Source organism: Callithrix jacchus, chromosome 18 (genome assembly GCF_049354715.1).
Source record: "Callithrix jacchus isolate 240 chromosome 18, calJac240_pri, whole genome shotgun sequence".
NCBI classification, from domain to species: Eukaryota; Metazoa; Chordata; class Mammalia; order Primates; family Cebidae; genus Callithrix; species Callithrix jacchus.
The window spans coordinates 22,139,786-22,154,425 of NC_133519.1; the positions used below are offsets into that span (position 1 = coordinate 22,139,786).

General features: G+C 43.5%; 1 protein-coding gene across 20 annotated transcripts in view; it reads left to right on the plus strand.

Moving 5' to 3' along the window:
• Positions 1–14,640, plus strand: part of NOS1AP (nitric oxide synthase 1 adaptor protein) — a 298,625-nt gene that overhangs the window by 215,862 nt on the left and 68,123 nt on the right. For 17 of the 20 annotated variants that reach the window (XM_078356150.1, XM_078356154.1, XM_078356151.1 and 14 more), the window contains one exon: positions 1,375–1,467. In XM_078356150.1, coding sequence (XP_078212276.1) covers positions 1,420–1,467 — 48 coding nt within the window. In that variant the 5' untranslated portion in view covers positions 1,375–1,419. Of the gene's footprint in view, positions 1–1,374; positions 8,079–10,581; positions 10,668–14,640 lie in introns of those variants that run through there. The other 3 variants (XM_078356152.1, XM_035279301.3, XM_078356156.1) reach the window with 2 other exon arrangements.

A 14,640-nucleotide genomic window follows, 5' to 3' on the forward strand; every position in this document is an offset into this window, starting at 1 on the left:
AGACAGCCAAGAGGTATCAACAATAACTGTACAGTGGAATAGAAGATCACTGAGATTTTAGTGAAAAGAATAGACATAAGACAGCAAGAAGCTCTGAGTTGAGTTTGTAACATCAAAATATTAAAAGACACAGCCAAGAGAAAGTTCTAGATTTCTAATGAGATTTCCAAAGCAGGCTATATTTTTATCTCATTAGGATGGATTAGGTTCGTGTCTATCAACACTAACTGTAGAAATAATTAGGTTTCAGATGCACTGTCAAGGTGCTAGGTACCTTCTTCCAGGCTTGAGTGGCAACATGGTAGGAGGTCTTGAGTGGGAAAGGTCCCAGAGAAGAGATGTGGGTTGGCTTTTGAGTCTTGCATTCCTTGTTGTTTAATCTGTAGCCCAGATTATTGATTAGAGAGCTTGCAAGTTAAGTTTGATAGGTGGTGTTAGTAAGATGGGAACCAGATGAAAATGGTTTTAATAAGCTGGAGAAGTGCTCAAAATGAAGTTCACTGAGGAGGATGTAGAATTATACCACCAGATATAAATAGCTGCACAAGTGTAAGAGATGGCTATGAATGAGCAAATTCCAGAAAGGGCTGAGATTGAGGAGGAGGCTAACATCCATCAGCAGTGCAGGGCTGTGGGTAGAGCATCCCTGTCTAGGACTACAAATAAGAGTTGAAAATACAGGACTTGTCACTATGTACCCTGTGAATGTGTATGATTATCTGTCAATTAAAAATATAATTAAATAAAATTTGACAAATACAGGGTTTGTGAGGCCATATCTTTTCTAGATATGCCAAAATCTTCAGGCTAACAGGGCCGTGGGTAGACTTGTAGACTGACTCACAGTTAAAGGAAATTTGAAATTAAACTTGTGGAGAATAATTTAGAATTCATAATTATCTTTCAGTGTATAAAAAACCTTGGTGTGAAGATTGGTGCCAGCTGTTAGTCTTCACTGAGGATGGAATGGCATTTCAGCAGCCTTTGATGAGACACTAGGAATACTTGCCTGACTGTGGAAGTCATTAAATGATAGAATGAGTTATTGAGGGAAGGTTCTGACTTTTTTATGGGGTATTCCAAGTAGGCTGTGTTTTCATCTCATGAGGGTAGGGGAGGTCCATTCCCGTGGCCCTACCTAATGGCTGAGAAGTGGTATTGCCTATTTGGAGTCCCATTTCTAACCCAGAGATTGCCTGTGCCCTGCCTGCAGACATCCACCTGCTTCTGTATCCCTTGAAGTATTCCTTACCCCCAGGAGCTGCTTTCCAGACCTGTCTGGGGACCTCTTTTCCAGGCAAGGGTTAGCTGGGTCTGTGTAGATACACTGATTGATCAGATTACACTTTCTTTTTGTTTTCTTCTTTCTTGTAGTATGAGTTTAAAGCCAAGAACATCAAGAAGAAGAAAGTGAGCATTATGGTTTCAGTGGATGGAGTGAAAGTGATTCTGAAGAAGAAGAAAAAGGTAAGTGGCTCTGACACAGAAACTGAGGTAAAGAGGAAAGGAGGGGAGGTAGGCATGGGGTACCTTTTTTATTTTGGGCCCCTCTCCAGATAGAATCACTCCCTTATCTGGTAAGCTCTTCTGCTTTGGGCAGCAACAGTGCTGAGAGGCTGCAGCAGAGCACAGGGTGAGGTGGGGACAAAGGCTAGTCACCAGTTGGCTCAGTCAGTCCTGATACCCCAGGTGATGGGAGTCACCTCCTGTCATCCATGCCTTCAAACCCCCTCCCCACTTTCATACCTTTACCTTTGAGTCTCAATGGTAGGAAATACTTTCAATTTTAGTAAGAATAACAGGGTTTGGTGGGACTGGGCAGTGAGAGGAGGCTCCCTCAGCAGCTGTCCCCTTCGATTTCAAGAGCAACCTTCATTCCCCCCTTGTGTGTCCTTGCATCCTCCTGTTACAGCCCGCATTTACATAGTCCCACTGCTGCTGCTCTGTGTGCAGGAATGGTGGGGTGTGGTCAGGGTGGGAGGACAGGCAGGGGGATTGATCCATTCAGTGCACATTCCTCTGAGTTGGGGAGAGACAAGGAAGTGAGCATATGTTGTTTAAACACTTGTCTGTTTTGTGTTAATTGAATGTGGTTGTGGCAGAGTAACATTAACCCCTTGGAAAGGTTAGATTCGTACAGTGGTAGGATATGTGTTTTCAAAAAGAAACAGAAAAGAGTTTGGCTGATTGAGGATATGTGAGGAGTCCTTTTTGTCCTTGTTTCTCAATTCTGCTGATGCTTTTATTTTTTATTTATGATGCCCTTGTTTTACATGTATTGATGGTAGCACAATATCATAGTCCTACATAGACCTCCTGAGCTGCTTTTGGTTCCAAATCTCAGTTGCTCTTAATTCAAATGGGACTTAAAGCAGACCTTGAATCTCAGGGCTAGAGGGAGAGAGTGTGGAGGTCATGGAAGCAGAGACAAATGCATCATAGTAGGCAACATAAATTTGAAGAACCATATAATTGAGAGGGATCTTAAAGGGGACTTGTCATATCAATCCAAGGGCTTGTCTTCTTTATAACATCCTTCAAGGGGGACACCTGTAGTGATGGGAAATTTACTACTTCCTGAGGCAGCCCCTTTTTTCTCTGGATGGTTACAAAGGTCTCTCATATATTAATCCCAAACTTGTTCTTTCATGCTCCCTCAATACTTTCATTGGTGGTTTTAGAAAGTGTTTTATGGCTATGATCTTGGAAGTATGAAGAAACAAGATATATGGTTTATAAAGAACCAACTTCTTCAAAATTCCCGATTGTAGGGGATTAAATATCTTTGCCTTTATAAACCTTTACTGTGTGCATGGGTGCCATCTTGTTCTTCATCTGGGGCCCTGTGTTTTGCCTCTTCTCCTCTCACATATGTGGACACAGTGGACAGTCACGGGACAGTCTTTAGAGTATTGTTCTCTAGGAGTTCCTGAGCAGGGTAGTTGCTGAAGCAAGCTGAGGCCTGTCAAGCCCCTGGACCCCAGTTAAAGAAATCATGGATGACAACAATGTGAATTTGAGCAAGAGATATTCACAGAAGAAAACAATGGGCTAATTTTGACACTTGTGTAAGATTACTTTCCTCAGCCCTTCCTGTGAGGGGGCTGGTGACTCAGGGCCCTCATGGAACAGTCTATAAAATGATTGCTGTTTGTGGGCACTTTACAGGCTGCACGATGCTTTCACACCCATCAGCACCCAGCCCTTAAGCAGTCTCTGTGGATGTTTCCTTTGGTCAGTGTCATGGCACCCAGTCACCTGGGAGAAGCAGCCACACAGATTGTTTTCTCACTGAGCGGCCCACCAGGGGCTGAGCTGTCGGTCTTTCAGGTCAGAAGTTGAGACTCATCCGTTTCGAACCTGTGAGCCTTAGGAGGCTAACTCACACTGACAAAGCTCAAAGAGACTAATGTGTGAACTAAACCAAGAGTTTCTTAATTCACTCTGAGACATACAACAATCTCCTGGACCAGATACTCATGTTATCCTGACAGACATGTTTACTTTCCACTAGAGGCAAGTGATAGGAGAAGGCAAATTATTAGAGGGTTGCTGGATGAGCACAGAAATGGGGCAGTCAGCTCGTTGTATGACAGGCATGTCTGCTGGCTTCAGGCTCCACAATAAACGGGCCCACTGAATCTTCCTAGTGGCCCTACTGGGCAGATGCTCTTCCTGGAGTCTGTCTGACAGACAGCCAGGGTTTGCTTCTGCATCTCTCCGACTTCTATAGTTCCATGGCTGACACTCCCAGAATCTTTCCACCACCCCACTACACATCCACTTCTGACTGACATATCTTTGTTTACTTCGTTCTTCTTTCTTTCTTTCTTTCTTTTTTTCCTGAGACAGAGTTTCGCTCTTTAGCCCAGGCTGTAGTGAAGTGGAGTGATCTCGGTTCACTGCAACCTCTACCCCCAGTTCAAGTGATTCTCCTGCCTCTGCCTCCTAAGTAGCTGTGATTACTGGTGCCTGCCCCCACGCCCAGCTGATTTTTGTATTTTTATTAGAGATAGGGTTCCACCATGGTGGCCAGGTGGTCTCAAACTCCTGACCTCAGGTGATCCACTCACCTCAGCCTCCCAAAGTGCTAGGATTATAGGCGTGAGCAACTGAGCCCAGCCTGTTTACTTTCAATTAGGTTAAATGTAAAGGCCTGCTGTCGTAGGGGCTGCTCTGTCTCTTTCAGGTATCTTCATACACCTCTAATGTTGTCCATCATGGGGCAACTTCATAGTTTTGCCCTTAGGGCACAGTCCTACTTCCCACCTCACTGTCTCTCCCATGTATCTTTACCGTATGTGGTAGCTTTCCCATTTCTCACATGTGGTGCATGTGAGAAAACTGAGGTTGGATCACATAACACAAAGGCAGTGGTATGCTGAGGTATCACCTGGAGAGAAGTCGCCCCTGCTCCACTAAGCACATGAAAGCCAGGCTGGAGTAGCATCTCCCTGAGGGAGTGCCTGGAACCTCGTGCCTCACTTTGCAACTACATCCTGGGTAATCTCCAGTGTGGCTTCACCCGCCTGCTGGCCCAGAAAAAAGATGGTCTAGCAGGTCTTTCCTAGATTCTTCTGAAGCCAGGCTTGGGAAAGGGGAGCCTCCCATCTTATTTCCTGCACCCACGCTTAGTGTCCATTTCAGGGCCATGGCTGTGATTTGAATAATGACTTTAATCATGGGGTTCATTTTACACCATCTCTGACAGATGAATGCACATTAACAGCAATCAGGCTTTTTGTCATCTTGTTCTCATGTGACAGTTCTCTGGTATCTGAGTGCTACCCCCACACTCACACACATGCACACTTTCTCTCTCTCTCTGCTTATAGAATTGAGAGAGGTGAGAGTAGACATGACATTGTGTAAATGCACAATTTTTTCCAAGGAAATGGAATACTTGGCAAATTTCACCGATCACCATCATGATTAGGTTAAGAACTAGAGCTCTTGCCAGGTAGCTGTAGGTGTAGAGGCAGCCATAGCTTGTATTCAGCCCTAAGGAAGTGGTATCATTTACAGCCTGTACATGGGTACCTGTGCCAGGCTAGTGGGTAAAAATGTTAAATAGCTCTCTCCTTTAACAATTAGCTTGTTGATTTTTACTGGGTCAGTGTGACAGGCTGGGAGGAACCCCCAGCCCAGATGAGAAGACCTGGGTTTCGGTCTTGGCTCTACCCTTCCTGGCCTGTGATTTTAAGCATGTTATTTTGTCTCTCTCAGCTTCAACTGTGGAGAGTTCAATTAGGTGATCACTTTAACTTTTCTAGCTCAAATACTCTGTGCCAGCTCTGGAACCATGCTTTTTGGTGTTTGTGTGTATATATGAGTCACCTGTATGTATTTAGGTCTTTGAGAACCTACTGGACTCAAAACAAAAAACAAAACAGACCTTGGAGTCTCAGTGGATCACTGTATTGTTGTTTCCCAACCCTCTAGGGCAGGAGGAGACCCTATAAGGTTCAACATCTCTGAGGCAGCCACCCAGCCTCTTCTCTCTCCCAGACTGTCTGTAACTGGTGAAGGGTGATGTGTTTCCTGGCTGAGAACTGTGTTCATAGGGAGTCCCTGCCCTCCAGGGAACTTTTTAAGGGCAGGAGCCATCTTTGTAAGCCCAGCACTTGCCTGGACACCTGACGCCAGTAGTATGTTCTCAGTAATCATGGCTGTTCACTAGCTGCATGACTGAACATTATTTATGTGTGATAATGTCATTAAATTATGAGAAAATAACTACTTAACAATTGGATCAAATGAAGTCTAGTTTGTTACTTTTATTATATTGTCTTCCCTCTTTTTCTTCCTGTCAATCTGCCTGTTTAAAAAAAAAAAAAAACCAAAGCTGAGATTCTTTACCAAAAATAGGAAGGCTTGCATAGAAATTGCTAATTCCGTAGTATTAATTGTAGTTGTTCAGGTGCATTGTACTAGTGTAGGCAGTAACCAAATATAATCAACTCTCATTGATATGTAAAAAACATCTTGTTGGTTATAATAACAAGTATCTAAAAGTGCTGTCATCTTGAACTGATGCCAACAGATAATGAATCTCAAATTCCTTATGAATCTTAGGTTGAATTTGTAATGTGAACCCAGTTACTGAGATAATTAGCTGTACTTTGATGTCTCTCAATCAGTACATTTTCTTCAACTCTCATCTAGGCTCAAGTAATTATCTTTTCATGTATCTATAATGATTAGTTATTATAATACTGGAATCACACTACAGCACCATTTGCTAGGGAGTAGAATCCTGAATAAGGAAGATTAGTCTTGAACCTCATCCAAGGGATTTTTCTTTGGCTTCTCTTATAAACCAATAACTTCGTTGGGATTCCCTAAGGCAACATTCTAAAAAGGCTCCATCCACTAACAAATATTCATTGTGCGTCTACCATGTTCAAGGAGCTGCATAGGTTATATAAAGATATTAGATATGAACCCTTCCCAGCAAAATTATTCTTGTCACTAATGCACACATAGGTTTGTTGCAGCTCTTATAAGATTGCATTGTAGTTATTTTTTTTTTTTTTTGCATTGTAGTTATTTATCTCTTTCTCCCATAAGCTGTTAGCTTTAGGGGGCAGGGACCATGTCTTCCCTCAAATCTTATTTCATCTGTTTGGAAAAGTAGAGGACCAGAGGGAGCAAACCGATGCAAGTAATTACACACTACGGTGATAATGAGAACAGCTAATAATCATAGTTAACACTAATGTTGAGTACCTACCATTGCCTAGACCTTGTTTGATGCACTTTACACTTAACAAATTTTCACAACTGTCCTATTTGGTAGATACCATTCTTACATTGTTCAAAAGCAGATTGAGCAACTTGCCTGAATCTCAGATCCCATCAGTGATGAAGTCAAGGTTCAAACCTCATCTTACTTAAATCCCAAGCAGGTTCTTTCCACTGCTCTGTTGCTGTGTGTTTGTACTGATCTCTTTGGACCCCTTTAGATCAAAAACTACTCCATAGAATATGCCTAATTAATTAAGCCAGGGTCTTTAACTCCTAACCTGTACTCTGTCATGGGTGCATTACATCACAAACGCTGTTCCTGCCCAAACAGTAGTGCTAGTTACTATGGAAACAGAACTCAGATCGAATTGCATAAGAAAATGAGGCACTCAGAATTATAGAACCAGAATTTAACAGACTTAAAAAATGATTTGGTCTGATCCTCTAATTGATTAGATGTAGCAACAGAGGATAAGAGAAGTCCAGTGACTGTCTCTAGGACACCCAGGAAGTTACTGTCAGCCAGGGTGTAAATCTAAGCCCTAAACTTCATCCAGTATTCCTTCTACCATGTTGTGTTTCTGCCATTTTAAAAACAAGCCTATGAGGAATTGTGTACATCGTGGGAGGATTTTTAACTGCTTCAATTTTGAAATGCACGTTCCTATACCATAGGTTATAACTGAAGGAGAGAGATAGTTTTTTTTTTCTTCAGTATAATCCCATTCTATCTAGAAGCCTGGAGAACTTGTCAGACAAAGTTTATATGGCCTTTGCAAGTTTTTTTTTTCTTTTTTAAGTCACCACTTCTCTTAGGTGTGTGAATAATGCTGCATGAGTAATGGTGAAGCTTGTAGGCTTTGTGATATGGCTACTGATAATTTTCAGTAGGGATAGGAAATGAATGCCAATACAAATTTCTCCTCTACTTTAGCATTCCTGGGGAAGGGCCTCAAGGATGCCATATCCATTTCCACATGTCAAAAGGAGAAAAGACCACTGTGATAATTGTTCCTGACTCTGCTTTGTCTTCTTGGCACTGTTCCAGAAAGACCTACCTCTAAATCCGTTCCCATGTAACATTCCTTGCCAGGAGCTTTTAGAATGACAAAGTGGCTATGAATTTCCATGGAGGACTTGACATCTGCACTCAACAGATAAAGGAAAGAGAAGGTCCTATATCAAAGATGCATTTGCCTCATTCAGTGGTCTTACAAAAGCATACAGAGCAAGCCCCTATCCCCTTCCTCTGTGGAAAGCAAAGAACTTCCTGGCAGTGGAGAGTGAAAGACTGATTTCATCATTTGGAGTTGCAGACCATGGGACTACAGGTAGAAGAGTTGGATTTTATTTATCACTGAACTAGGTGGCCCTGGAGGGAAATATGTCAACTTCTCTGAGCCTCAGTGTTCCTTTTTAAAGTGGATATCAGTAATCTAAAAGTGATATGTAGAAGTTCTTTCCCTAAATGGAGGAAAGGGCTGGACATGGTGGCTCACACCTCTAATCCTAGCACTTTGGGAGGCCAAGGTGGGCGGAGCACGAGGTCAGGAGTTCGAGACCAGGCTGACCAGTATGGTGAAACTGCATCTCTACTAAATATACAAAAATTACCCGAGCATGGTGGCATGCAACTGTAATCCCAGCTACTCAGGAGGCTAAGGCTGGAGAATTGCTTGAATCTGGGAGACAGAGGCTGCAGTGAGCTGAGATTGCATCACTGCACTTCAGCCTGGGTGACAGAGCAAGACTCCATCTCAAAACAAACAAACAAACAAACAAACAAACAAAAAATGGAGGAAAGGACTTTTTTCCCCATATCAACTATGAGAATGAAAAATGTGAAGCAGATACAGATGACTTACCTGTATCTTTGCTTTCTTACCTCCTCACTTTCTGTGTTAGTCTGGGTCCTCTGAGAAGCGGATGCCAAGACAGTGTTAAATGCCTGTGGGAGAAATGGGGGAAGCATCTGAGAAAGGCTGGAAGGGCTGTCAGGCTGCAGGGAGATCTGCCCCTGAGTGCAGGAGATGGGAGAAAGGAAGGAAGGTTAGCGAAAGGGTCTTGACTTCGGTGCCATTTGAGGAAGGCTTGGCAAGGCTTCAGGGAGTCCTAAAGCCAAAGTTGTCTGTCGGGACCCCACATCCCCTAGGGATGTACCTGCCTTAGTAACCCTCCATGCTCGGTTGCTGGCTGGAGCAGCCTGTGGAGAGCATGGCTCCTGGACCAACACAATGAAGGATTTCAAAGTGCAGCAGCGGCGGCCCTTGGGTGGACCTCCCTGTGACTGGTGGTCTGTGGGGTACACTCTATGACCACACCTTCCTTTCTCCAGAAAATATTTACTAACCAATATATGAAGTGGAACCTTCCTTCAAGTTGAGCTATTCCTTCTATCTCACTGACTTTTAAGGATACCCTGGAATAAGGAATTTAGGAACAAAGAGAAGAGGGGAAGGGAGGAGGTGGCACAGAGAGACAGGTTAATAAACTCTCGTTTAGAGGCCTCCTCAAAGGCTCAGCAGTGCCATGGTTGTCCTTGGCAGGCATGGAGGGGACAGAAGTAAGAGAAAGGAGTTACACATATCCACATACAGAGTTGGAGCATGGCAGAATGCCAGGCAGTTGCCCCTAGGGCTAATTAATTTGCTCCACCAGGCACTCCCTCCCCACTCACAATTTTTTCTCCATTTACCTTACTTCTGGAGTGAGTGAAGAGGCAGATCTTTGTCTCCTTGAGCACTTAGCATATTGGCCTCACCGCCCTGCTGCTGCTGCTGCTAGTGCTTGTGCTCCAGTGGGGACTCTGCCTAAGCCTGGACTCACGGTGGAAGGAGGCTAAAGACAAGCCCTGCTGGTGCCCAGTCCTGCTGGTTCCCTGGGCTGTTTGCTGTAAATAAGGTTGTGAAAGGCCCTCTTACCCCAGAAGGCACTCAGAGAGGTGCTGACACCTTTAGAGGTGTGTGTCCCCTCCCTTCCACCTCTCTTTCCCCTCCTCCTTCCTTCCACTCCCATCTGTAATGAAAATGTCCTCACTTCCTGGCATATCATGGAGACCCAGCCGATCCTGGACAGTGAGTAGCAAAACTGAAATCACAGCTGCTAAGACTCCAAGTCTTTATTTTCAAGCATTTTAAAAAAATAAAGGAAAAAAAAAAAGACTTCAAGTATAGCTTAGAGCTACAAGGTTTTCTGAAAACAGTTAAACTGAGTTTGGCTATAGTTATTGTTCAGTAATACAACTCTGTCCTGTCTATGTTTGAAGCCAACTTTGATTTATAATCCCATAGGTCTAGAAAATTCATTTTTCTTCCTATTTTCCTTCTCTCATTTCAAATTTTTTTCCTGATTGTTTTTCCTTAGAAGAGTATTGCCATATAGAAAAGTGAGGAAGGGCTGGTTTGTTTGTGTTGTGTTGTTTTTCTTTAAAATACTTGCAAAATAGAGGCAATAAGAGAAACAATTTCCGACCAGGAGAGGGGAAGAATCAAATTGTTCTTGAATCAAGACATTAGTGATAATCATAAAGCCATGTGAGATATGTGAAGTGGAACCTCCCTCTCAGTGAAGCCATTCATGATATTGCATTGCCTTGGAATTGTGCCAGAGTAGTGGAGTCAGCACTAGTCCAAACATCAGGAGAATTTGTTTTTAGTCTTGGCTGGGATACTAACAAGGGGTGACACCTTGCTTGAGTGACTATACTCCTCAGGATATTATTTGAAAGAGGTGGAGTGAAGGTAGACCCTTTAGTTCTAAAGTTCTTAGACTATCATTCAGGCCTTGAGGATATGGGGTTAAAAATCTCTTGATGATTTCCTGATCTCTTCATAGATTGAATATTTTTCATCCAAGGATGAAGGTCTGTAAAGTGACAGACAGGACTAGATTTTAAAGAGATCTTCAGAAAAGGAAAATAAGTAAGTAGGTAAAAAGATCTTTGTGGTTTTCCCCCTCCTCAGGACATTCTATATGGGTGATGGGACCTCTTTTAAAAGTAAAGTATGTTTTGGCTTCTGTAGACCCTGCCAATGCTCATTATTAAATTAATACAAAGGGCCCTGGGAGCCTGGTTTCCCTGTCCTCCTGTTCACATCTGCCAGAGAAAGAAAATAGTTGTTCTGTATTATTTTGCCTCATTATTCTTTCCTTTTAATGAATGTCTTAGTTACATTCTGTAGAATTGCTGAGAAGAGCCTTGCCCAGGTTAGCTTTGATAATGGAGGCGCATGGCAAGGCTTGGCGAAAACATGAGCTGGCGCCCAATGCATCTTCTCTCTCAATGTTGCAGCCAGTGTGAGTGGAAATAGAGTCACAGGTCACAAAAACTGTCCACCGTGACTGGGACTCAGCCTAGACTCCATTTAGGATTTGATATTTCCCAAAGAGAGGATTCAATTGGGTAGAGTTGGATCTTTTTACCGTAGAGCTCAGTGATTGGGTGATTGAATGCCAGCCCCTTGCTGGCTCCGCATGGTCAGTCAGGTGGGGATCTTGACCCCAGACAGGCATGGCCAGGTTAGCACAGCTGGCCTCCTTAGACACATGCAGCATGCACCATATCACCCTCATTCAGACCCTCTTTGGGGCTGCTTTCCTCAGAAGGGGACAGGGCATGTGGCTGTGTCATTGAGTTTCCCAGCCTCTTTAGTGTATTGGGTCATTGGCTCCTCTCAGTCACTTTGAAAATCACAGCCGAGCTGCAAGGACTGTTAGGAGCAGACTGTCCTGATGGTTAGAACATGAGAGAAGGGAAGATGCATTCCCTCAGGAGCAGAGCATGTCTGTGGATGCCCCACCAAGTGTTTAAGCCATGGCAGCCACTTCCTGAGTACACTGAAGTGGACCCTGGCCTGAGGCAGTGGTTAATGAGACCATGGTCAGGTGACTCTTTGAAATGTAAGGAGACCTTCCGTTGCCAGGCCTGAGACTCCAGAGGAGTATGTGGTGTGTGGAAGGGACCCTCTGGTTGGTGTAAAGCAGTGGCTGTCAACCCAAGGGTCACATCAGAACCACTTGAAATGTTTGTTACAGCTACAGATTGTGGGGCCGCACCTCCAACCCACTGTATTCATGTCTCTAAAGAGGTGGAGCCGAGGCAACTGTAGTTTAGAAAAAACATGATAGATATGAGAACCAGACTTTTGCTTCTGGGAAAACCAAGTAGATGCACTTTACCCTATTCTTCCTGCTAAGTACAGCAGAAAACCCTAGACATTACATATAAAATAAACATCAGAAGATTCTGAGAGGCAGAGAGAGCACAGTCTGGCTAGGAACCTAGGGACCCACAAATTACATAGTCGTGAATTCCCTGGGTTTCTTTTCACCTCATATATCCCAGATACAGAGCTGAAGAAGTTGGCAACTCACGCAAGCCAGTGGGAACAGACATCAAAGCCCCGACAAAAGCCTGCACTCTCCAGCCAAAGAGGAGAAAAGGGGCAGCATAACAAGGCAGAAAACTTGTTCTCCTCCAGACTAACCACTCTCCTCCAGACAAACAATCCACGGAAGACCGGCCTCACCACCACCAAGGCCCCCATGGCTGAGCCGGAGCCCAGGCTTCCACCCTTGCTGGGCTGTAATGAGGTGTCCCAACACCCGCTCCGGGTGGTGCCACAGGAGGCTGAGAAAAGTACCAGGCCCTTCATCCCTGCCAGCTGGTAATGAGTGTCCCACACCACCCTTCTCGCTCCTGTTTCCCAGGTGGTGTCTGTGGAGAAGCTACCCTTCCACCAGTGACCTGCAGTCATGAAGCCACTCTGTGCATGTTGTCAGCAGATGCCACGTGGGTACTCTAAGGCACTCCTATCCCCACAAACCAGGGTGGTGTCATTGGAAGCCCAGTGTGGACCTAGAACTCCCACCCACACCCAGCAGTAATGAGGAGCCTGTTTTCCCCCTGTGTGTCCGCAGAAGCCGAGTGGGAACCTGGCCTTAATTCCTTCCTGTGGGTATTCAGGTGGCATCCTACACCCTCCCCTATTTAGTGTCACAGTAAGACAGTGAATGCAGAAAGTTTAAATAACATCTAGACTCTTAAATGTCTAGGCTTCAATTGAAAATCACCCACTATACCAGGAATGGGGAAAATATCAACCTCTGTAAAAAAAAAAAAAAAAAAAAAAAAAAGGCAATCAATTGGTGCTAACACCAAGATAACAGAGATGTTAGAATTATCTGACAAAGATTTTGAGGGGCCATCACAAACATGCTTCCATGAGCAGCTGCAAAAACTTTTAAAACAAATGAAAAAGTAGAATCTCAGCAAAGAAAAAGAAGAAATAACCAAATAGGGATCTTAGAACTTAAAAATACAATAGCTAAAATCAACTCAATAGATGGACTCCACAGCTTTACAAATACTGCTTTGCTAACTGCATTGAATTAATAGTGCAGGTAGAATATGAGGTCATGGCGATAGATATGGCTTAATTTAATATTTATGTCATAAATATTTTGCCCTGAGATCAAATCATCTTTTAAACATATTATGATATTTTGCTGTTTGAAGGCCCACTGTGGAGAACAGTGATACTGGATGATTACAACATGCTGATATTTGGGCTTTAACTGAAAAATTTCAGTGCATCAGTTGAAAACCAGCCTAGTGTGTGCCCATTACGAGGTTATTTAAAAAAGTGCTATAAACCAATCTTTGCTGGGTTAGAGGGAGTGTCATGGCTGGAACATTAAAAGGCTGTTTCTCTACACCATGCTGATCAGGGATCTGGTTCATTTTACCAGGTTTTTGGGGGGAATACTGGTAAGAAGAACACATACCAAGAAATCAACTATGGTAGCAGGTAGTCTGGAAAACTTGTCTAGTGAGGGATGTTTATAAAACCTGGGATTATTTAGTATAAAGATGATCTGGACTTGCTGTATTTATATATATTTGAAGGGATTCTTACTTAGAAAAGAAATTAGTTTCCCTCTTCTGTGTTGCTCCATGCAGGTCATTCATATATTAACATTTTAATAGGGTAGTCAGTAGCAATTATAGGAAGGTATCTTTTTAAAGAAAAAATTTAGTTTTTGGATGTAACTGAAGTTTTGTTGTCTATAAAACAGTGTTTGATATTGGATGTTTTTAAACCAGTCTAAAATCCATCTCTATGGATGGTATTGGTATTGAGTAAAAATTCAGGGATTAAATGGTGTGTTAATGTATGTGTGTGCACACACATGTATGTGTAATAATGTGTTTGGGTAAAGCTGCTGATGTGTATGTGTAATAATGTCTTTGGGTAAAGATGCTTTTTCCTAATGTTCACCAGTCCCTGGTAGAGGCCTAACAACCTCCAAAGCCCAGCACGTTTAGACAGTGGTCACCCTGTGCTGAGAAATCCATATAGCTAAAAGCATTCAGTTAATCCACTATATACTCCTTACCCTTTCTCCTCTCTTGAGGCCTTCTTTCATAGATGAATGTGTTCTTCCCCAATTTTCCTGCACAGCAGTCTCTCTGACCAAGGATAGAGCAGGATTCTCTGTCCCTGCACCTGCAGGTCAGACCTGAGGGGGCATAGTTGGCTGCTGACCCTAATGTCCCCTAAAACTGAGGTACTTCTCACCTCAGCAAGCACTGCGATTGAATCCATTCTCCTCCAGCTCCTCTTCCCCAACTTAGAGAGTCTCTTGTGTTCACTGTAAGTTAGGTTTACAATGGATAGCCTTTTAGGGGTCACTCTGCAAAAGTACCAATTAACTTATCTGGCTTGTCTGGAGCTCTACACTATCACCCCCACTTCACCCCCTGTGTTTCCTGAGGCCTTCTTGGCTCCTGCCTACCCTCTGAGCCTGGAGAGACACTCTCCTAAAGTGCTTGGAGAAAACTGATCAGACTAGACACTTGACATTTTCCACTAGTCCTTTTGGAGGAATCAA